The 23,921-nt window shown below is 45.6% G+C and overlaps 1 protein-coding gene across 3 annotated transcripts in view; it reads right to left on the reverse strand.

Moving 5' to 3' along the window:
• pcdh7b (protocadherin 7b) overlaps nucleotides 1–23,694 on the reverse strand; it is an 88,893-nt gene extending 65,199 nt beyond the window's left edge. For 2 of the 3 annotated variants that reach the window (XM_061669472.1, XM_061669473.1), the window contains exon 1: nucleotides 19,663–23,694. In XM_061669472.1, coding sequence (XP_061525456.1) covers nucleotides 19,663–22,731 — 3,069 coding nt within the window. In that variant the 5' untranslated portion in view covers nucleotides 22,732–23,694. The remainder of the gene's footprint in view (nucleotides 1–19,662) is intronic. The other variant, XM_061669471.1, reaches the window with a different exon arrangement.
• Nucleotides 23,695–23,921: the final 227 nt, after the last annotated feature.

Raw genomic sequence — 23,921 nt, forward strand, 5'->3', positions numbered from 1 at the left:
GACTTGAAGTTGGACTTGACTGGTCGAGAAATGTGGAAAGAGGTGGTAAATCTGTAAAATATTTATTAATTTGGGGATTTTATTGTAAAACTTGAACTGGGATTGAATTTCTACTGTTTGACATATTTTGCACACACATTTGCACTTAAATATATATACACTGACCGAATCTCAAATCATCTTTCCCAATTGAAATGAATGGAATTGCCATTAATCCGTTCCAGCACCACATTGTGCTACTTGTGGTTTGTGCTCGGCTTCATGTTTTGAATTGAGTTGAGTTTGCGATTTTAGATCAGATGTGACCCTTGCATGCAACAAATTGCCCACCCCGAATGTACAGGCACCAACAGCGGCTGTACGTGTGTTTGCATCAACGCTTGTGTTCCCTCGTCTCGCCGGACCTTGCCTCCACAGCTTGCTTCTTTTGTGCCTCCGACATGCTCATACGCTCCGGTTTCTTTCTTTTTTCTCGCCGCGATGTCATGATCAATTTGCCACTCGACACATGACGGCTCCTCGGAGGATTTGAAAGACTTTGCGCGCAATCCCAGCCAGCCTGCCCGCCCGCCTTTCTCTCTCCCACGTGCAAAACGGGCTATTTGTATGCTCATCCTGCTTGGAGAGCCTCACACGACAACCCGTCGTTTTTGCCTTTTTGATTCCAGGTTATTGTTTGGGCTCGGAATTGCATTGAAGCTTGAGGAGCAAACACCAACTGGCGACTGCTCTTTCGGCCAATTTTGTGAGCTCAGGGTCAGTTGGGTAATCTTTGCCGTTTTTTTTCTTTCCCCCCAACCATTTTCAATTTTGAACATGTATCATAACGCAGTGGTTTTGGACGTTACCACTGTATGTGCGGACATGTCTACAAAAGCATAGCTCTGTGTTGTCGGTGCTACTTAAACAGTGGTCGTCGTTGCCCTTTTGAGAGCAAGCCTTTCTGACTCTGGGAAATGAAGCAAATGCTAAATAGCCGTTCTAATAATCCACTGAAGCAAGAGCATGCCGTCGAGGACATTTGCAATTCAACAACTGTCATCAGCGCTAATGCGTGCGGTGCCAGTCCAGCAGAAATGCTATATTATCATTCTGCTTTCATATGCAGGTTGATGCCTCCGTGCGTAGGCGGCACCAAATGATTAAACCGCCCGCTGCAGAATGTACACGTCGTTCCGTTACATTGTCCTTTTTTCGATAAGAGCCCCTTTTCCTCCACTCCCTCATCCTCACCGTGTGTGTGTCAATCCCGATTCCTCGTCTTGGATGGCTTTTCCATCCTCGTGTTTTCAGCAGCCACTGTGGGAGCAGACTCGACTTTTTACTCTGCCGCCTAATTGAATAATGCAGCGAAGTATAAAATTCCCCCTCATTAAAAGGGCCCACTATGGATGAAAATGCTGATGTGGACACATTTTCCACATGCAGGCGTGACTTCATGTATCTGTCTACCTCCTCAGTAATGAAGTTGAAAGTGTGATTTCACCATTGGGCTCTGATTCATGTATTTGCCAGCTCTTGTCATGGGTACATGAGCAGGTTTTGAGGGCAGCAATTAGTGTCGTACATGTGGAACTATACTGACTCTGTAACACTGTTTAGTATCAGGGCCCCTGCACAGCATTTCTTTTTCCAAGGACCCCCTCATAATCCTACCCAACTACCATGTGTACCTCGAAATGCTGTAGGAATTAAAAAGATGCCTATTTTCAAGATGTTATAGAACAAATTAATATTTTTCAGAGGGGGACAAAAACCCTGCAATGTTCAGAGGATAGACTTTGAAAAAATAAAAAATAAAAAAACTATATATATATATATATATATATTTTTTTTTAAGAAAAGGTTCCCAGAAGAAACACGTATTTTGTCAGGATAAAAATGCCGCAATCTAGCAAGAATAAAGTTGGATTTTAAGATCAAGTCATAATACTGTATTATGATATTAAAGTCAAAAGTTTAACGAGGGAAGAGAGTCACATTTTACAAAGTGAATTTGCCTTTTATTCTGGAAAAGACACCTATTTTCCCTCCCAAAAAAACGGGGCTATATATTTGAAAAAGCCGTTTGTTGTCCCCAAAAAAATAACTATTTCTGTAATAATACAAATTTTGTTCTAAAATATATATTAAAATAAGTGACTGATTTTAATTAGATCTGTCGAAGTATCAAAAAGTGAAAACATTTTTTGTACAATTCTGAGAAAAATGGGTACATCCTTATAAGTGTTTATAAATCTGTAATAATTAATAAACCCTAAATATACCCAAAACAATAATCCCAAAACACTATAAATGGCATACAGATGATTTGATTTTGGAAAAAAAATGCACAGAAAGTGTGTCACCTATGAAAATACAAATTACTACTTTCCTATTGGCCATTTATGTTTTTGACTAAGTGATACATACAGGAGATACTCTCATTTTTAAATACATAAAATGCAAACGGCAAAATTTGCCACCCTGCTGTCTTAAAGGAGCCTCGTCTGGCTTTTGGACAACTTCTGAGATCTTCCATTATGCTGCTGGTTCGCTGACAAACTGTTCAGTTCTTTGAAAGTAAAACAGAGAAGCCATGAAGATTTAAAAAAAAAAAAAAAAAAAAAAAAAAAAAAAAAAGGTAACCATTCTTCAATCTCGCTTAAAAATGCTCAGTTTTTATTTTTTATTTTTTTAAGTTGAATTCAAAATAAACGCATGATGTAAGGCAAGGAAAACAATGTGGCCGGCTCATTAAAAAAGTGACATATACCTAAACTTTGTCAAATCGGGTCTAACAAGCTAACGTGTTTTTTTTTTTTTTTTGTTGTTGCTGTCTGCAAACCCTGCGGTGTGCTTTCAAATGAGCACGCCTCATTCTGGTGCGGACGCGAGTTTTCTCATTATCCCAGGCTAATGAAAGCACAACAAAAACGCTACGAGATAGAGAGCGAAATGTTTAATTTATGAAACCAAAATGAATTTTATTCCCCTCTCGCAGCTTTGTTTGGCGTTGTTCTCAAGCTGCTGCTTTTTTATTATTTTTTTTTATTTTTATTTTTTTATTTATTTATTTTTTTTAAACGAGAGGAAACGAGGACGAGTCGAAGCACTTGGACGAGTGCGACCTTATTTGGACTTTTCTAAGGTGATGCAACATTGCGTTACCAAAGTGATGTGTTGGGAGGGGGCTATGTGTAAGACAAGATATGGCTTAGGTGAGCTTTGCCAGAAGCATTTTAATGATGTCGGGATTTAAAAAAAAAAAAAAAAAAGACATGAGCTGACATACTGCTGTGTGTGTGGAAGCGAGCTGGGATAGCTTCTTCCTCTATATATTTTAATGAAACCTGTAGCAAAGTTAGAATTGTGGCTGGTTTGGAGTAGCCCACATTTGTTTGTTTACGAAACAAACGTACTACAACAACAATAGACCATCCGGCATCATGAAGTGCTATTTTTGTTTTTAATTTTAGTGAGCTCTGGAATGGGGACATTTGGAACTGAATTCACTTTGTCATGCCAAAATGGAGCTGGCTCGCTGGGCTTTACCTGAGAAGTTATAAATTAATCAAGAATAAGATTCAACCAAGTAGATAAAATTTAAAAAAATATCATTTGTTAAAGAGCTTCGCCATACTGCTATATTAACGATCCACCCATTTTCGAGACAGGTTATCCTCATTACGGTCACGGGTGAGCTTGAGCCTATCCCAGCTGATTTTGAGCGAGAGGCAGGTTACGCCCTGAGCTGGTCGCTAGCCAATCGCAGGGCACATATAAAAAACAAAAACAACCATCCATTTGCAGTTTCGTTAGCCTGATGCCACAATTGCCTAAGTCATTCTTTGTTACCAAATCAATACAAAAATACCAATGTGCTTGCCAAAAAGTGTTTTTTGAAAACGTAAATATGACTTCGGCAATTATGCCATTCGGCGAACAATCGGGGTATATGTGCAACCGACTTTCGCATTCTGCAAAACGGGTCAAAGCATTTCCTCCTCGCTTGGGTGAATAGCAACCGTAGGGACTTTAAACGTTCACATCTTTTTTTTCTTTTTTTTTTTTAAAACAAAATGTCACCACAGAGCCACCACAGATTACAATAGTCAATGTTTTAGGGTTCGCTCATGTTGATATCTATCATCTCATATTGTATGTATTTAATTTTTGTCCGAAGACACCTGCCATAAAGAGAGCAGAATTTTAGTAAGTTCGGCTTTAAACGGTCATGTAATCAAACTGTAGTCATGCTCGTTAGCATAGCATACACAGGAAGTCAGCTATCCCCTTTTCCTGGTTTGGTCACACTACTTTCCACAGAGCGGATTTTGACTCTTGGCAAGGGTATCAGGGTATTGCAGTTACAGTTCTGAAGCGCTGTATTAATTTCAAGTGTTTGGATAAATCATAAGAACCTTTTTCCCATTGAATGTGCTCCGTAGGTACATTAGTAAACTTAAAATAAAATAAACATTAGGATTGTTCTAATAAAAATCTAATAATGATATTCTACTGGACGTATTGCCAGCTATAGCAGCAACTCTTCGTAAGTAAGTTTTGTATATCTTTCCTGTCCCAAGCCGCGGTTTGGCTGAAAAATTGCCAAAACAGCCGACTTTTACAACAAGGGGAAAAGTCGCTGACACCGACAACGCGAGACGGATTGGTCATATAATTTTGCCTGCCCTGATGACTTGTTTTTGAAGAGCTTCTTAGAAAAAGGGGAAAGGGCCAAATGATGAAAGAAGAGTAGGCTACAACTTTCAAGAAAAAGAAAACTGCATTTAATAGACAATATCAGCGGTCTTACTCGCGCACCGAAGTGTGTTGTATTTTTAATCTGTTTCTGTGCTCACCCGTCAACATATTGCTTTACATGGAACTGGTCCGTGGTAGCAAAAAAAGGTTGGTGCCTTCTGATCTCGAATGTGGAGAGTACTTCCTTTTATCATCATCTTTCCTGTACTCGACCAAATGTTTGGAGACCATAAAAGTTCTGATATGAGCAACCTCCTTGTGCAGTCCATCTCTTCGCCATTCAGCTTCCAGCGGCGCTTCGCTGAATGCTCTGGCCTCGTTGAGAAAGCGCACCAAACGGCACACTCAAGCGTCAACCTGAGACTCATCGAAAGGTTGGCCGGCGTATCTGCGTCAATCCGAGTTAATACCGCGTCAACAGCAGACAAGGGCGCAAACGGAGGCTGCAGACGAAGCGGACGGACACGCCCTCTCAGACGCATCTTATCATCACGTCGCATGTAAAACTTGACACCAAACACGTCCCGCCTTCAGGCCGTCTCGCCGCAGACGGCAGCCGATCGTCACGCTAATAGTCCAAATTGCTCTGCAGTGGTTTTGAAGGTTTTGTGCCTCAAGCCTCAGAGGAAACACTTCCTTCCACTTTTAAGGTTTGAATGCTTGCCATCTTACTGCAATTGTGGCATCAGGCTTGGGCGTCACCCTGACCGCTAATTTTTATGGTTGTTTATTGATTACTGTATGGTAATAGACAGAATATCAGTGAAACTCAGTCAGTCGTTTATCTTCGAGATATCTGGCAAACTTGAACTGTGGGACCTTACGGGCACTGAATGATTTTGATTGATACGGAGCAGAGTGTTCCTAACCGTTTCCTTGGAGACTGGGGTCCCAGTTGCCTTGGGGTCATTACCAAGTTAAAATCAGGAGTATTGGTTATTGGGCCAGATGGACACCAGCCAATCTGTGGGAGCTAGAAATTGATTGTTACGCCAATCCATTACAAATCTTTTGGATCACATTCTGTTGAGTGAAACGACTGTGTGTGTGTGTGTGTGTCGGTTCCATCTTATCACAAAAGATATGTATTGCAAATAGGCCCCCCCACCACCACCACCACGTTTTGTTCCCTTTTGTGGTTCTTTCTAACGTCAAGCTTTGTCAGCGCGTAATTAGTGATCAGTGAGAGGAATCAAAAAGAGAGAAATTTTATTTATTTTGTTTTCCTTATGTGGCGCCTCCACGCGTCCCCTCCGACCTCGGGAACGTCGCCTTCCTCCACTTGCAATTTGTTTCAGATTCGCTCATACCTGCGTGTAACTCGCTCGATTCCCTGCTAATAAAAATATATGTGACCGTGGGAAGAACAAGATGAGTCTCCAGCGGGCGTCGTCGATGTTCAAGTACCACCTCTTTCATCTTAAACAGACCTGAGTGGCTTCAAAAAGTGCTCAAAGGTCATAGTCGGTGACATTTTGGACACTTTCTATCACTAGACACTCCTTCCCCCTCGCCATCTTCCTGCTGCCTGTCACGTAAAACCGAAAAAAAACAAAGTTAGATTGCTTCGGCTCAGACAGATGGTGCTCCCCGAGGTGCTTCTGCTGCGAGTTATTGTCAATCCTCTTGTAAACGTAAAGAAAACAACACAACAGAACGAGTTCTCGCGGATTCAAAGGCCGATAAAGTGTCGTCTTACAACACCGATTACATCCACAGGCGAAGGTGCGCCTGCTTTATGTGAATTAAGTCTCATGCTCTTGAGCTCAAAGGCTGTATATTGAATGCAGTTAGGTGAAAGTATACAGGAGGTCGTCTATATGTCGGATATGGCGATGCTGGGAACAGCCGTCTAGACAGGCTGGGCGAGCGAGGCGGCACTGGAGAGCCAGGTGCTCTATATAAGCGCTCCCATCAGAGATTGGACCCGGCGCTTGTTTGAATAACATTCAAACGCGAAGGCCTGCTGTTTATCCAACATCGATTCCCAGACCCCCGCATCCATTACGGCTTGATGGGAGCGCCGAGCGTTGTCAGTAACTGCCATTACTGGAAATCCATACCTGATACCGTCTCTGTATGAATGTTCATTTTGTAACTTCAATAGAGGAGGAGCACGGGTGGCCATTTTGTAAAGTACAAATACTGACACTAGTAGTTTTTTCAGGTATCTGTAGGTTACTACAGATAGTATAGTATTTGTGTTTCAGACGACTTATTTAGTTTTACTCATTACTTTGAAAACAGATACTCCTCACTTAGTCAGTTACATTTTGCAACCATAGCAGATGACAAAATGTAAGGGGGGGGCAAACTGAAAGATTGAAAGCCAAGTTGAGATCTTGATTGATTATCTTGGTCTTATAAAGTGAGAAAAAGAATATGGGCAGCATCCACGTGGTGGAGGAATGATGGCAAATAAGTTGTCTTGTGCAAGATTAAAAACCAGCAGCTTCAAAAATTCTCCCTCAATCTGAAAAAACACATACAGCTCAGGTGTATTTTTTTCAGTTATCAGAGGAAGCTCATTTGCTAATATAGCTAACAACATGCAACGTGATGCAAGTTTTTTCTTCTTCTCAGTACGAGCACTAAGAAGGGATTTTGTGCAAAGGTTTTTCCCCATTCTGCCAAATAAGGTATTTTTTGTTTTTGTATGTATAATTGGCAGAAAAAGTTCCTTTTCACTTTTGCATTTAAGTACATTTCAGTCTCGTTCAGTTTGCTTAGCACAGGAATAGAATCAGGACTCCTGCCAGTCTTTCTATTATTTGGTACTTCTGGTTAAGCCTCCCTCTAGCAAGTAGTTCACTATAATGATATTGCTTACGCAAAAAATTTTTGCACACGATAGATCTGATAGACGTTCTAAAAGTCCAGATGCCATTCTGGGCCACGCTGAAATAATGACCCAGGAGCTGCCCTAAATTAGCAACAAGCGACGTCTCCCGGGACGCATCTCCATTTGGGCCGGAATGGCAAGCGTGACCCCCATCTCGACGCTCCTCACCTCTGATTAATTAAATCGGGCTGCTGCATGGGAAAATTCCGTGTTGAAGTGTATAAGAGAAAATGTGCACGTGCGAATGTGTGATCACACTGCTATCGTAAGACCTACAAGATTTTAAAAGTCCACAAAAACTGCACATCTTTCTGTCTTTCGACTTTTGTTTCTAGTTTAATGAACATTTGTCACAATATTTCCTTTAAAACAGTAGGGGGGGAAAATGAGCGTTGCAAAACATTTATCTACTTCCCATTTAGAGAAAATACGAAATATAAAGGACTCTTATGTCAGTCATTCTTGTAATGAAAAAAATTGTGGGAAAAGTGGGAAATGTCATCCCTGATTTAAACTTGGCAAATAAATGTTTACCGCACACCACCCAATAAACTTGGATGGTCTGGTTGTTTTTTTTTGTTGGGTTTTTTTTTTTTTTTTTTTTTGTTGTTTTTTTTTTTTTTTTTTTTTTTACACCTTCCATTCTGGAAGTGGCCCCATTTTTTTGGACAGCACAAACAATGTTTTGGAGCTGTTAATTAGAGCCGCTGCAGCGTGATCGACCAGTACGCGCAATCAACAAGGCCAGACGTGGCCGCGGCGAGGGGGACGCTCCAGGGGGAACGACTCAGGTTCCGCTCTTCTGTCTGGCCTCAGCTTGCTGTCAACAGAGTGGGAGAGTTCAAACATGTCTCGGTGGCGTCCGTGCCTAATAATTAGTCGAGAGTCTGCTTTAAGTGTGTTGCGGTAAACAGTGTTTAATTAGGAAGGGCAGGACTGCGTGTGACGTGCTGCGTGGTAAAGATCACCCAGTGACTGTGCAGCACTCGGACAGAGAACACAGGCAATCAGTAGAACGCTGACCTCTACCGAAGCCAAACAAACAACATCGCAGATGCCTTTCTAATTAGGATTAATGCATAACGGACTGAAAAAGTGAAGAAAAATACTGTAAAAATTCAAAAGAAAAAAAAAAAACTTTTTCATAATCCTGACCTCTATATGAACAAACAAGCACACAGCAATGAAAGGGTTTCCCGAGCCTTTTGGCGGCGAATCCTCGGAACGATTGTCGGACTTGCGCCACCCACATTCGATTAGGCAAGAAAAAGCAAATCTTGTGGGCAAATATTTTCTACATTTCCAGGTGCCTCTACCGGGTGAGTTTTGGGGTCGGTGGATTCAGGACAACTTTTAAAAAACAAAAACATTTTGACCAGGATAAAGGTGTGTGTTTTTTTTGTTTTCGGGCATGACCAGGCCAGAAGGAAGAATGATAATAAAAACAGGATTCCCAGATGGCCCTAATGAAAACCTCACCTCCTTGGTGGAGGTAACAAGCTGTCTCTGTCATGACAAAACCGACTTGGCTCTCATTGTCTGGGAAAATATAAAAGAGGGTGTTTGCCAAGGTGTCAGTTTACTGCAAAGGCTGTGAAAGTATTTGTGTAAGTCTACATTGTAGCCCTTCCAGTAGTTAAGTCAATACCCCTGCAGGGTGTGTCCTTGACACTTTTCTTCGGGGGGGGAAGGCATCCGGGGAATATCTGCTACCTTCTGAAGCTAATTGGCAGCCATGCTGCTTAAAAATCTGCTGATTGAGGGCTCCGAGCTCGACCGCCGCTTTCAGTCGAACCGCACGAGAGCCCTCGTCACTACCGTTTTGGGAAATAAACCAAAGGCGAACACGCCTAAAGCGGGTTTTGACCACCCCGAAGCTTAAAACCCTCTGGGCTCTACGCTGGCCGTTTGTGTCCGCCTCGCTTCCTTTTTTGAACCACTTTGGATCATGCAAATGTGATGTCTGATTCTGTCACTTCCAAGAAAGCGGAAAGGTATCCTTGCATCTGGCTGGGTTGAATGCAGCGGCCTGCCTCTATTCTCAGTTTCTCGGCGTAGGCGCGGCAGCGTCTGTGAGGCGTTTTTTTTTCTTTCTTTTTTTTCAGCGCTCAGAAAGGTGCAGGGATGTTGAGAACTGAGAGTGGCAGAGGAAAATGTGATTACCAAGCAGGGCAACGACACTTTATCCCGAATCTGATGAACTGTCGAGGCTACATGTCCTTGGATTTTGTAAGCCGTCGCCGCTTATTCACACAAGTCATATTTCCAGGCATTCCTGCGATCCTTCAAATGTGCTGTCGAAAACGCGGGCCCCGTCGGAAACAATACGCGCCGTCTCTGCCTCGGTGTGTCTGCTACATAAAGGTCTAAGTGATGCATTGTGGCGACAGAAAGGGTAGGGGGCGGGCGACACGGTGTTTACCTTGCATCAGCACAATGACAACAACAATGGCGACAGCGGCGGGAGGAGGGCCTTTGTGCAAGCGACACACACAAATACACGGAAAGGGAGTGACAAGTTTGAAAAATTGGCAAGCAGGCGCTAGCCGCGAGGCTTTCTTGGGGCTCGGCAACCTTTGGAATCATGCGGGAAAGTGAATGACAAATTGCCGCGCGATTCTACCGTGTCGCTCGTGTCAAAGGTGTGTTCTTCATGCACACAACCCCGCGAGCTCACTCACATCCTCATCATCTTGGTCTCCCCTCGCTATCCCTCTCTTTCTGTAGTTGAATGGGCGGCCAAGGTATTCAAGATATGACAAAAGGACTGCAGCTCGAGTGAATTCCTGCGGGCAGCTTTCAGACCTGGACCGAACCCAGTGTTCAGGTTTTACAGAAATATTGCCTGGAAGGTCCAACCTGCAAGTGCTGGAAATTTATCCAAGCTAATTGCCCAAGACATACATTGTGGTGTGTAAATATGTCAAGTAAACTCGGAAAAGGCTTCAGGCGATCTTCAGCCGCTGATGTGGCTTTAGATTCCGAGCCGAGGGTTCCCTGCATTTCTCTGTGCATTTTGTGCTTTCAGGCACTGTTATTACTGTTCTCATTCATTCTTTGTTCTCCAACCTCGACTCCAGCTTGTTTTTCATCTGAATCAATGCAATTTAACTTCACAGAGTCAAATCTGGGAATAGTCTCATCTGTTATTTTTTGTTTTTAAAGATTAATGGCTACTTGAAGTGCATCGCATCAACAATAAGCCTTCACCTGGCATCTTAATGCGCGACTGAACCCTTGTGTTTAATCATATCTAGCTCATTATACCCCACTAAAATATGGTGTTCACACATTTTCAGGAGGATACTAGCGACTGAGCCAGACTGGATTCCGTAGCCTCATGCTAGAGAGTTGATGTTGTGTCGACGCTGATGTTAGCTCATTATCTAATTTGATCCCGGGGAGCCGCAACTCCAAAAGAGGGGAGGGCAGTGAATTACGGCTCCCGACGGGGCTTTGACATAGCGACGAGATGAGCCCGTGGTGGCGAAGCAACCGCTGCCAATTCAGTGTTCAGGGACCTTCGCGTGTGAAATGTTCTCTGCTTCCCCAGGTGGCTTTATCACAAGATTTTAGTGGAACACGGCGTTCATGTGCCTCATCCAACCGAGGGCCAACTTGTTAGAGTGTGGTGACATTTTGGATGGGATGCTGTCTCTGAGCGATGCTTTCGGCATTGATGGGAGAGCTGTAAAATTGCTTCTCCCACCCACCCACCCCCTCCGAGCCCCCCAAAATCCAGGCAAACTGCCATGGGAGAAGTTAACAGTGGGTGGGGGAGATGTAGAGGTATATTGCCAAAGTAACAATGGATTGCCCACCAATGATTGCTGGGCAAACACAGGCATACGCTTTAAACGGCGACTGAGCCCCCTTGCCAGAATCCCCCCGCTTGTTCAAACAAAACCATTTTGGCACTGATAATGCTAACATTTTAAACATAAATTACAAGGTCTCCGATTGTCGTGTCATGTCCTCAATTCTCGACGAGAGGCGGCTTGCTTGGGTAAAGAAAAGCTTATTCAAAGAGATTCAAAAGAGTCTGCGCACACATGCGCGCACGCCCTGACATAAATCTAAAACAAAAAAACAAAAAAAGAGCCACGGAAGAAGCAGAGGAAGGCGGCGAGGTTCGCGTGCTAACCAGATTTGCGCTGACATCAAACAATCGCCCCCAATTGGCTTCGCAGGGGCAAAGTAATCGGCGCTGCTCAAACATTTGCCGTAGCGGCCGCGGAATAACGATGGTGGCTAAACGGCAAACATCCGGCTGGGGAGCTCCACGACACACATTTAAATGTCACCCGTCCAGGCACTTAGCTGCTTGTCAAAGCTGCCTGAGAGCAGAACTGATAAACTTGCTTTATTCACTTTTCAGATCAGAATCAAAATCACAATCATCTTAATTTTCCAAGTATGTCAAAAGCACACAAGGAATTTGTCTCCGGTAGTTGGAGCCGCTCTAGTACGACAACAGACGGCCATTTCTCAGAAAATACTTTTGAGACATAAAAACATAAAAATCATGAAGTGCAATTATTTTATTTTCCTGTATTTAAACAAACTGTTAATGTTGGAGCTGTGCATGATGTGACAATGGCTTACAGTAATGTTGAAGGTACTTTTTAGGACTACAACTACATTGTTTTATTTTTGGTCACTATGGTGGTACTTGGAGAGTCATTTCTTTTTAGGTGGTACTTGGTGTAAAACGTTTGCGAACCACTGAAGGGAAAATGTGCTTGAGAAGCTCGCTTTACCATTCTTATCATTTAAGCGCCCCAGTTCACAACAATTTGATTGTCATTTCCTTGCCCTCGTCAACAAATGTAACAACATTCTCTATTTCCACAAACTGACACGTACCTCCCCCAAAGCAGTTCCCACTGCTGAGTCCAGACTATTGTGTTCCAAGTGCTGCACAGGACCGACTGAAGCGAAACGAAGCTTGTCAAAGACCAGTATTTCAGTCTTGATTATAGCAGGCCGCCCGTCCACCAACAATTGTCCTTTCTCTCCCTTCATGATTACAGCAAACAGAGCAAAGTGGTATTATTCCAGTGCCAAGGTTTACCCACTCATTTTCAATCCAAAATGGCTGTTCTGCTCTGCCCCGGTGGCCAGGTTGATTTACTGCTTGTTGCTAAGGACTTTGTTGTTGGGGAGAGAGCGAGCGAAGAGAACTCCCTCTCTTGAGATGGCGCAAAGAGTAAAAGGTGATATCAAAGCTAAATCCCTAACTAGTGGGCAAGATGCTACAAATCCATCGCCCGGAGCGAAATTAAATGTCTGGAGTTCTTCAATCCATTTGTCTGATGAGAAACAGAATTAGAGAATTTCTGTTTTACAGTGCACTTTCCAACAGAGAATACACAGTATCGGGCTGACCTCATAGCCTTTCGACAACTATTTCTGTTGGTTGTACTTTAAGGCTGGATGTCCACTGCAAGTGTCTAATTCCTCTGAAAAGTCTATATCTCGTTTCTGGCCACAAACTGAGCTGCAAGTCTGTAATTTGGGTGCTTCTCCTACAGCATAGTTTTTTAAGTAACGAAAAATACTCTGCCCCAATTGAAATGAATGGAAATTCTTTCAATCCATTGCAGCCTTCCAAAAAAAAAAAAAAAAAAAAGTGTAATGTTTCTGAAGAAAAATATCACTTTATAATAGTCACCTTTATAACTGCATCGAGTAGTAACATAATTAAATGGAATTAAAAAGAATTCAAACAGTTTTTGTCCCAACTTTTCCTTCAATGTACATTGTGGTGCTCCTTCTGGTGTGCGTGCCTTGGCCACCTGTGGACAGTATAAGACAGACATACGGATATGCAGCACTCTGCTGAACTCGCCACTCTCAGCACTGCAGTGATATTAACATCAACATGGTTCTTTTGACCCGCCACCACAACTTCATAGTAGAGTTATTGGTCATCCCTCTCGCCTCTTGCCTGTGCGCACCCATGCAGAGTATACGCAATGACCAGACACACATTCTAATATGATGAACAGCGTTTCGTGGGTAAACAGCTCACACACACACACACACACACACACACACACTTATATTCATGCAGGATATTGAAATCCTCTCAGGCATGTCGCTGCCTGGTGTGCAGGATGATGAAGAACGCGCGCCGTGGCGGTCCCTCGCACGATACACTCCGATACTGTACAACGCGCACCAACCGAGCGCACAGGCGCTGATTTTTCTGCGCCGGTCCCCCTCCAGGCTTTGATGGATGGCCCCCGAGCGCTGCACCTCCTGTTTCATACACGCATAATCTCATTTGAGAGGTGGGGTGGGTCACACAACCAAAAGGGGGGCTAATACAAGCAGTCAAGCAGTCCTCTCGTCATTGTCATTCGACTCTGCTGCTTAGCTAATATGTATTGTATGCCTGCAGACTTAATGAAAGGCTGTGCTAGAAATGTAAGGCTTTCGAATGCATTATTTATCCACAGACAGACTTTAATGTGTCTCATAAAGTCTGTAGATTTCCGTACTTGTTAATATTTCAACTCTGTTGCATTACAAAGGAGGAAGGTCAAAGTCAAAAAGGAGGGGGTGGGAGTCTTGCGCGGGAACAGGTGTTGTCACAGCCGTAAGAGAATCAATGTGAACTTCAACCCAGGGTGAAGGTTGTAGGGTTTTTTTCTTCTTTTTAAATACCCATGGCACTACCTTTTCTCCTGTTCAAAGTCACTTTCCCAACATACCTTGGCACCTTGACTTGAATTTGTTCCTGAAACCCAAAACCTAAGGTTTTGGATATAAACTGGGATCTACCAATGAAGCAGTAATATTTGGTTGATGCATCTGAAAATCTCTGGACTCTTCATCTCTCTCCAAAAGTTGGGCCTAAAAGAGAGATCTCTTTATAACCCTTGGCAGAGTGAATAAGAGCGTCGTCTTCACCTGTCCACTCCTCTTCATAAACAAGTCCACTTTGCGCTGACAGGCTCTACAGTTGGCTGCCAGAGCAAAGGGTGGCACTTACGGTAAATTATGGATCAGCGTTTCCAGTTTTCACAGCTTGTATTTTCATGTTTTGCGAAGGCCGAGTTAGACTAGCAGGATGGGCTTTAAATCAATGTCCATTGACAAGGGGGCCGCGGACCTTTCCGGCTGTCACCTTGGCATCCTGAGCCCTGTGTGAGCACATCTGGCAGCGGGTGATTCATTGGATCGAGCAAGGGGATTCTGCGCTGGTAAAAGAAACACACAGGGGCAAACAAATAAATAAATTCCGATACACCGTGGGGAATCGAGTCAGACTTAAGTTGCGCAAAATTGTGAACTGTTAAAACGTATGAAACAACTTTGACACTATTCAATACAGGTGAGCTACGTTAACGTCACAGATTAGCTTAGAAATAGCTGGTCGGTCATGTCAAGTCGGTTATGAGTCTGATCAACCCCAAATAAACTTCAGATGTTCTAGTAGGCTTTTCTGTTTGCTTTCAAGCCGAAGCCTAAAGGTTTTATCCCAACACTGACTGGTACTTGTAGCTGAATCAAATTTTTTGCGTATCACAAAAACCTGGCATTCAAACAGGGGTGTGCAGACTTTTAATATCTATTGTATGTTTTGACTGAGCAAGATTGTATGACTTATGCTTAAACCAAGTAATGACTTGAAATGTAGTGCTCACTGAACTTGATTGGCTTGATTTTTGCCACAGTAACTTGGGACTTGAAGGTTAACACTTGAAACGTACTCATGACTTGACCGTATGTGACTTACTCCCACCTCCGGTAAACAGAATCCAAGGAAAGCCACCGGGACCCGACCTGTTTGTGTCGAGACAGCAGACTGCCCGAGGCCTTTTAGTACAAAACAACAAAATAGCCACACTACAATAACGCCTGACTCTGCCAGACATTTTTGCAATTTTGATGAGGTACAGCGTCGCGGCAAACGCAACACGGCCGCCGTGCCCATTATTCACACAAACAAGCCTCACGTCTGATCTGTGTTGCGGTGCGGCGGGTCGACAGGCAACTATTCCCCCGAGTCTGACTGGAGCGCAGCTTAAGTGATGTTCCCATCTAGCCGGCCTGAGCTCCTGCAGTCGATACAGGACGACAGTGCGAGGAAATAGCTGGGCTAGCGTAGCACATCATAGACCCTGGGAGCCTTGTAAAAGTCAATTTGCTGTACAAACTCCCGCTAACAATCTCCGCGGATAAACAAGCGTTGCAATATGGCGGCCCTGCAAAAACTGACAGCGGCATAGGCGCGGATATGAATCGGCTGCGTGAAATCAAATTCCACGTTTGATGACGGCAAATTGAAAGAAGTGGCGGCGGAGAGGTGGCATCGTCGACGCTGACACTCGCAATCAGCGGCGTGCAGGGCAATCAAGGTGGCGCGGGGCGCCAAAATCGCTCTGTTTCCAGCCTCTCCTCGTCGTGCTTCTCTCGGCATCTTTCTTATCATGACAGATGTCAAGAGCCGGAGCGGCTCCTTCAATCACGAGTGTTTTTATTTTTGGGTTTTTTTTTTGTTTTTTTGTTTTTTTGCTCTGAGAGGAATCTCAAGCTCGCTGGCACATTTATGATAGGCAGAGCTTAAGGCTGAAAGGAAAGACAAAGGTTTGTTTTTCTTCATCAAAAAAATGCCCCATTATGCCACAAGTGCCCCTCCCTTTAAGTCCCTTAACATTTCTGCAAATTTATTCGATGAGTCTCACCTCTTAGTTTAGTAATTGCCTTACAGCAAATCCATTCAAATCACCAAACCAAATTATTGTCGAAAATGGCTTTGTGCCGCAGTTTCACGAGCTCCGCTCGGCTGATACTGCTTCCATTTTCCCCTCAGCGCATAAACAAAAGACATGGAAAGCATTGATTGAATTTATCTATAATAGATCCAAACACAGTTTTATCAATTTAGCCTCACCTGGTGGTACGCTCCACCACCAAGGATGACAATAATGGGCTAGTCGAAAAACAACTTATTGTCTCCTCTTTTAAAACAGACCATTTTTTTTTCTGTGTTGTTGGTGGCATACGGGATTCCCAGCTCCCTCTGGAGCACAACTGGTTGCCGGGCAATGATTGGCCTTACTAAGCTGACCTCAACACAGGTGGGGGTGAAACTGGAGAGCTCCTGTGGAACCGCTTGCTTATTAAGTTCCTTATTGGACTTGACGAGTGACTGACTGCCTCGACGGCCTCGCGGGTAAAACCGTCTGAGAGTCAGCCAGCCTGGGAAACTAAAGGAGACTTACGTAAAACTGACTTTTAATTGTTTTTCACAAATAGCTGGGTCTCTAGAGTGTCTGGTAACCCATCAAATGTGAAATTATACACCTAGGTACAAGTTTTATCTGCCTATTTGTGAGAGTCCCCCATGGGTCCGACTCCCCTGCTTCCATACCAAAGTTGAAACCATTGAGTTTAGTTCGATGCACAGATTAGTGCTAACAGCATTGGTATATCATAACCCGCACATTTTAGCAAGACATTAAACTATCATTCTTGATCCTTGGGTTATTTTGACGAAAGCGTGTCAAGTTAAGATTGAGCAAATGAAGTCTGGTCTTTGGCCGATTTTGGAGTCGGAACAGGAACGTAGGACCTTCGTGATGCCAACTGGAACTCGGTACGGTTAAGGCAAAAATATTGATGGCAACCGGAAGCACACTGTCTTGTTAAGTTGTGCCTTGTGGTCGTTAGCTTTGGCTTTCCATTTGCTGTGTGAATGGAAAATTATTATATTCGGCTGATTCAGCCACCACTGTGCCGCGAGAGATCATCCAATTTCATGTAATTGGTCCCAATTATTTACTAAGAATTATCTTCTTTTTTTTTTTCTTTTCCATCCATCTAGCCCAGCGATGTATAGTGACAGGCAGAACAATTAAATGTTCTTCCATTAGATGGCACCTCATTAACCTTAATATCCACTTTTTGACATTTTTGTTTTTGAAATATTTCTATTGTAAAATATGTGCCTTGGCTAAACAGAGGTTGGGGAAACACTGATTTAGACAGCAGTGTTTTGCACATCCGTGCAAATGACCACCGCAGGCAAAGTCCCACATTTCCATATTGGTTTCCTGTGAATGTTTGCATGGCTACAATTTAACACTTTTCAGGTGGATGAGCTCATGTCGCAGCAGGAAAGACAGTCAAAACTTTGGGAAGCTGACCACAGGATTAAAAGTCCAGTAGTGCTCGACGCACTGGCCCCGAGGTGAGAAATTCTGGTATCAGCGTGTGGACCAAGGCTTCGCTTGCCCTCGGGGGGCTTGGCTACGTGAGCAGAGACTAAAAAATGCTAAGGATCACCGTAGATTAAAAGTGATCCTTTTGAGGTGATATGGTAACACAAAATGCAGATGACCTTTGCTAATTTGATGGCTAAGTTATTTAAATCCTCGCCACAGAATGGAAAGCAGGGCCAAGAGTAATAAAGTTAAGTGTCCGGCAGGGTACGCACGATGAAGATGAGGAGGCAGGTATGTGTTAAGACAGTGTGTGACTATTTTATCAGCTGGCGTTTCGGGAAATATCCCAATCATTTGCTTTTTTAATGATTCTGCTAAAATAGAAAGGCCGATAAGCCTTCTTACCCAGGTTGCCTCTGCAAATATTGTACGATCAGAAATAGCGAGGGGACAAAGAAAGGCAACTCGATACAGAGAGGTTACAGTGAATGGTCAGTATTATTACCCCCCTCCCCGAGGGCCCTTGTCGAAACAGTAGTGGCCTTTCTCTGTACCTTCTAACAGGGCCTGTCTTTCTTGTGCCTGTCTCTATCTCTTCCCACAGACAGCTAGGAAATGGATCATCTTAAAGGCTATAAAATGCAATATATACCCGTACCTGGTAGACATCAATACTCCAAATAGTGATGACCTAGCATCTGATAAGAATCACTTCAAATGTCATTGCATAGATAAGCGGAAAACACTTTGCGCATAATAATACAGCCAGGGGCGATTAGGCCCGGTGTCACAACAAACGCGGTGAGCGCGCTGAACATGCGGCGGGAAATAATTATATAAGTGGAGCACAGTGACACACAATACAATGCGGAGGATAGAGTGGCCTTTTAATTATGCAGGAGACATCCAAAAGCAACAGCGCTCCACAACCTCCGGGGAGTAGCTGGACAAATAGACCGTATTAGAAGCTGTGAGTGTTGGGATGAGAAGCAGCAGCAGGGAGGGGGATTTGTGATCTGGTTGCGTGTGTATGTATACGTAATATAACATGTATATGTGTATGTGTATATATATATATATATATATATATATATATGTCTCATCAAGCCAGAGAAAGCACCTCAACAAATCACCTGCCTGACTTTTTTTGTTGTTGTTGTCCATCATACCGCCATGTTTTCATGCTGGGCCAAAAGCTTTTTTTCTTTTGTGAGGGAGCAAACACAGAAGGGAGCTAAGACTTGCTGGAGGACAGACGAAAAAAGGAAAAGTGTTTCGGGGAAGAGATAAAGTAAGACACAATATGGAAGGTGATGGAAAAGAAAATGTACAAATCGGATCTCGTTGAATTGCAACACGGACTGCAAGGTTAACATGAGCCCATGACCAGATTGTGCCTCTTACTGGACAGGAAAGAAACGTATTTGTTCTGCGGTGAACTGTTATCTACCTGCCTCCCCTTTTCTAACAGATGAAAAGGCTGCCTTGTCAGAGGCAGAGAGCAGGGCCCCCCCCCCCCCCCCCCCCCCCCCACGATCCCCCGCCTCTGGGATAAATTAGCCACAAACCAAACCCTTATGCGAGCTGTCTTCAACCCTCTAGACACATTAGCAGCGACTGAAAAAAGTTCGGCCTTGGCCCGAGTGGTCACAATACCCGGTGAGCTAATCTAAACCATTACAGGTCCCTTTCAATATTGCATGAGAATGGCACTCCAAACCAAAACAGATCAATACTGCTAACTTGACACACATTAGCACCATAAAGGCAACACGACTACTGAGACTAGCCCTGTCAGAACGCATTACGCCAGACAAAACACTAAGAGAAGGAAACGGAATACATTTAAGAGTGGTGGAGGGAAAAGAAAAAGAACATGGAGATGCGTCTTCTTACCTGTTTGTTGTACTTGTTGATGGTCTGACTGCTGTAGTCAGAGCAGTGGTCTGATCCCAGTGAAATGTTATCTCCGGTGCCAACAAAGGTATTGGCTGGGGGCAGGTCCTGAACGGCCTGGTGCTTTTTGCCAGCCGTGGGCGACTGCGGGTGAAGCTGGACGGTGGGGAGTGGTGAGCTGGACTTGTAGTGCCGGGCCAGATCGGGACTGCCGGGGCCTCCGTTGACCGAACGGTACCGGCCCATGCCAGGGCTGTCTGACAGCTTCTCGTTGACGCCGTCGTAGCGCTGACCGTTGGGTTTGGAGGCTTCCACCGTGACGATACTGCTGTAGAGCGGCTGCTTGGATTTCTGCTTGCGCTTGTCTTTTTTGGGCTTCTTGGACTTGTCGTGTTGCTGTGGCGTGAAGAAGTCCTCGTGGTCCTTCTTGCCAGCCTCGTAGCCGTTCTTATTCTTGGGGCGGCAGTAGCGGGCCATGACGACCACCAGGATGATGAGGATGACCGTCATGATTCCCGAAACAACACCGATGACGATGCTCAGACGTTGTTTGCTCAGGTCATAATTGGGGTCACCGGCGATGTTGGTGTTGAGAGACGTGCTTAGGCTCTTTGCCACCTGTGCCTCCACAACAGTGGAATTGGAAAGAGTCTCATTAACATAGACGTGGACGAGTGTAGTGGTGCTCTGGGAGGGCTGCCCACTGTCGTTCACCCGGACAACGAGCCGGTGCAGTCCGTAGTGCTTCTGCTCGAGTTTTCCAACCAGTGAAATCACACCGGTTCCCCCGTCGATCTCAAACAGCCTAAAGGGGTTCCCGCCGACGATGCTATAGTTGAGGTCTGCGTTGATGCCTGTGTCGGTGTCTGTGGCAATGACCGTCCTCACTACGGTTCTGATGTTGCTGGAGGGCGGGAGGAGGGTGTAGGAACTGTTTATAGGGAACGTGACGGTTGGTGCGTTGTCATTGTCATCCATGACAAACAACGAGACGGTGGCAGTGGCCGACCGGGGCGGGTCGCCCCTGTCCATGGCCTTCACACGGAAAGTGTACGTGGTTTTCTGCTCTCGGTCAAAGGACAGGGTGGAGAAAATGGTCCCGGTATCGTTTTCGATTGAAAAGATATCTTCCTCCTCCTCAATAAAAAGACTCATTTCTGCATTTTGACCTTTATCTGCATCGATGACTGTGACCATGCCAACGGGGCTGTTTGGCTCAAGGTTCTCTTTGACATAGAATGTAAATACATCTTGCATGAACTTTGGCTCATTGTCATTTTTGTCTGCCACGAGGACAACTACCGTCGCAGAGCCCTGTAGGGTGTTTACGCCCTTATCTTTAGCTATCACTTTAAATTCATAGCGCTCTGTCTGCTCTCGGTCCAGGATGGCGTTCACTCGGATGTCGCCGCTGTCTGCGTCAACGGAGAAAATCCCATTTACTGACGGGTCGAGGGAATACATTATTTCCGCATTCTTCCCGCTGTCTGCGTCATTGGCGGCCACCGTTGTCACCCTCTCGCCTGGAGCATTGTTCTCTGGGAATGACACCTCCACTACGTTCAGGTTAAAGACAGGAGCGTTGTCATTGGTGTCGCCCACTTTGACAATAAGAGAGTTATTACTTGCCAGGCTGGGGCTTCCGGAATCCACCGCTACTATGACGACGTTGTACTCCTGCATGGCCTCGTAGTCCAGTGGCGCCGACGTATGGAGGAAGTATTTCTTTTTGTTCTGCTCGCCCTCCATCTCGCTGGCCGGTTTGAGCTGGAAGGGCACGTCGCCGACCACCGTGCAGGTCACGATGCCGTTCTCTCCCTGGTCGCGATCCGACACCTGCACAAGGGCGATGGGCGTGTCCACCACCACATCCTCGGCCACGTTGCCGACGCCGTCTTTCAGGAAAATGCGTCCGATTTTCCGTATCTCTATGGCGGGGACGTTGTCGTTCTCGTCCTTGATGTTCAGCACCACGGTGGCCTTGTCCATTTTTGGTGGCTGGCCTCGGTCACGGGCCATCACCGTAAACCTCAGCTGGCTCACCTCTTCACGGTCGATGCGGTGCAGCACACTTAGCCACCCTGTGCTCTCGTCCAACCTCAGCATCCGCCGCACGGACTCCGTGGCCGCCCCGAACACGTACTCGATTTGACCGTTCACCCCCACGTCTGCGTCGGCCGCTTTGAGCTGCAGTATGGGGGCTCCGGGGGAGCTGTTCTCCAGCAGGTCGGCCTCATACACGCTCTTCTCGAAACGAGGGCTGTTGTCGTTCACGTCGGTGATCATTACCCTCAGGATGGCCTGGGAGGAACGAGGGGGATCGCCCCCGTCCCTCACGCGCAGCGTGAGCTCGTAAGAGTCTCTCTGCTCCCTATCGAGCGCCCCTTTAATGATGAGCTGTGGCTGCTTCTCGCCATCGGTGGTGTCTGCGACCTGCAGCTCAAAAACGCTGCTCCTGCTCGCGCCGTCGTCAAATCTTCTCTTCCCTGAGTACGGGTCTCCCGAGGAGCGCCTGGAGTTCTCCACGCTGTCCTGAATGAGCTCGTACCTCTCGATCCCATTCCTGCCAAAATCTCTGTCTGTGGCCGTGGGCAGCAGATAAAGAGTTCCGATCGGTCTGTTTTCCTCCACAGACAGGGTCAGCACAGGTGAGGGGAAGGAAGGAGTGTTATCGTTAATATCTAAGATGATGACCTTTCCCTCAAAGAGGTCAACCCAGCTCTGGGCCGGTCCGATGACGGACACCTCGAAATCGATGAAGCACTCGTTCTCGTCGAATATCATTTGGCACTGTTGTAATTTCTCGCGGTCGATCCGTCTCTCGTTGGTGGTGAGCTCGCCCGTGATGTTGTCGATCTTGAAAAAATCTGAGCCGGACTCGAGCGTGAACGTCACCTCGCCGGAGCCCGCGACGATGCCCAGGTCGGCGGCCACGTTGCCCACCCGCACGTCCGGCGGTCCCTCCTCGGCCAGGCGGTACCGGAGCACCTGCTTGGCGGCGGGCTGATGCACCAACTGCAGGATGAGCATGCAGTAGTATAAATAGTCCACTGCACCAGTAGTCCTCATTGCTCTCTCGTCGGTTTCCGACCAAAATCACCCCAAAAAAAAACTAAACAAAAATCAGTGGTCGTCAGGAGGTTGGAATAAAACGCTGCTTTTATGAGGGTGTGAGACTTCTTCTACATCACTCCTGCTGCAGTGAAAGGCAGCAAGTTTCCCCCTCTCGCCTCATTTATGAATTGAAATGACGCCTCAGCGGTGCTGGTAACAAAAAATAAACAATAAAAATATCAAAAACACACAAAAAAGACGAGTCTTGGTGCTCCACTGAATTTTCACGAGCGTAAAAGGCGCCAGTCGGGGCAGCAGTAAGTGCGAGCAGTTCGCATTGTTACTCACATTTTTCTGCGCGGGATTTCTCCTCTTTTTTTTGTGCAGTATTCCTCTGCGCTGCGATATGTCCACGCGAGTCAGGGAAAAAGTGTGTGTGTGGGAGGGGGGCCGGCGGTCGGGGGTCGGGGGAGGGTGTTGGGGATTGAGCCACCTTGCTCAGGCTTTTCACATCCTGCAAGTCACTTAGTTGTCTTCCCCGCTGCGGCGCAGCTCCACGCACACGCAGACACACAAATCGGCAAGATGAGTAGAAAAAGCAGCAAAAGAGAAGTACATCCGTTGTGATTTTTCTTTTTTGGGAGGTGATTGGATTCCTTCGTGGATGCGGCAACCTGTCCACTCGCCCGCAGACGTGCGTCGGCAGCCTCTTTCTGCAGCAGCCGGAGAGGGACGCGCAAATGATATTCCTCTCTCTCTTTCTCTCTCTTCCTCGCTCACCCGCACCTCTCCAGTGCCGCGTGTAAACAGGCGCGCGCTTGGGCCAGGCGTCCGGGGTGGGGGCTGGAGGTGGTGGTGCTGTCAGACCGGAAAGCATGACATTGAAATGTTTTTTTTTTTTTTTTTTTTTTTTTGGTGGGGGGGTCATTCAGTATGATGACAGGCTGCATGCGACGCCACCACTCTCCACAACCCATAAAAGACCACACAAAAGGAACGCTGTCGTGAACGCACGCGGCGTGCGTAACGCTCCACTTGCGCCACTGTACCGATTTCAAGTGAGTTAGAAGTCACGTTGTGTATGAGAGTGATGAGCAAAGAGGGAGAAGACAGGAGGTGCAGAGAAAAGGGATTCTATTATGATTTGGATTCCAGCAGTGCTTGTTCCTTGCTTACTAGCGCCCTCTATCGTCCGATTGCAAACA

This window comes from Phycodurus eques, chromosome 23, assembly GCF_024500275.1.
Source record: "Phycodurus eques isolate BA_2022a chromosome 23, UOR_Pequ_1.1, whole genome shotgun sequence".
Classification (NCBI taxonomy): domain Eukaryota; kingdom Metazoa; phylum Chordata; class Actinopteri; order Syngnathiformes; family Syngnathidae; genus Phycodurus; species Phycodurus eques.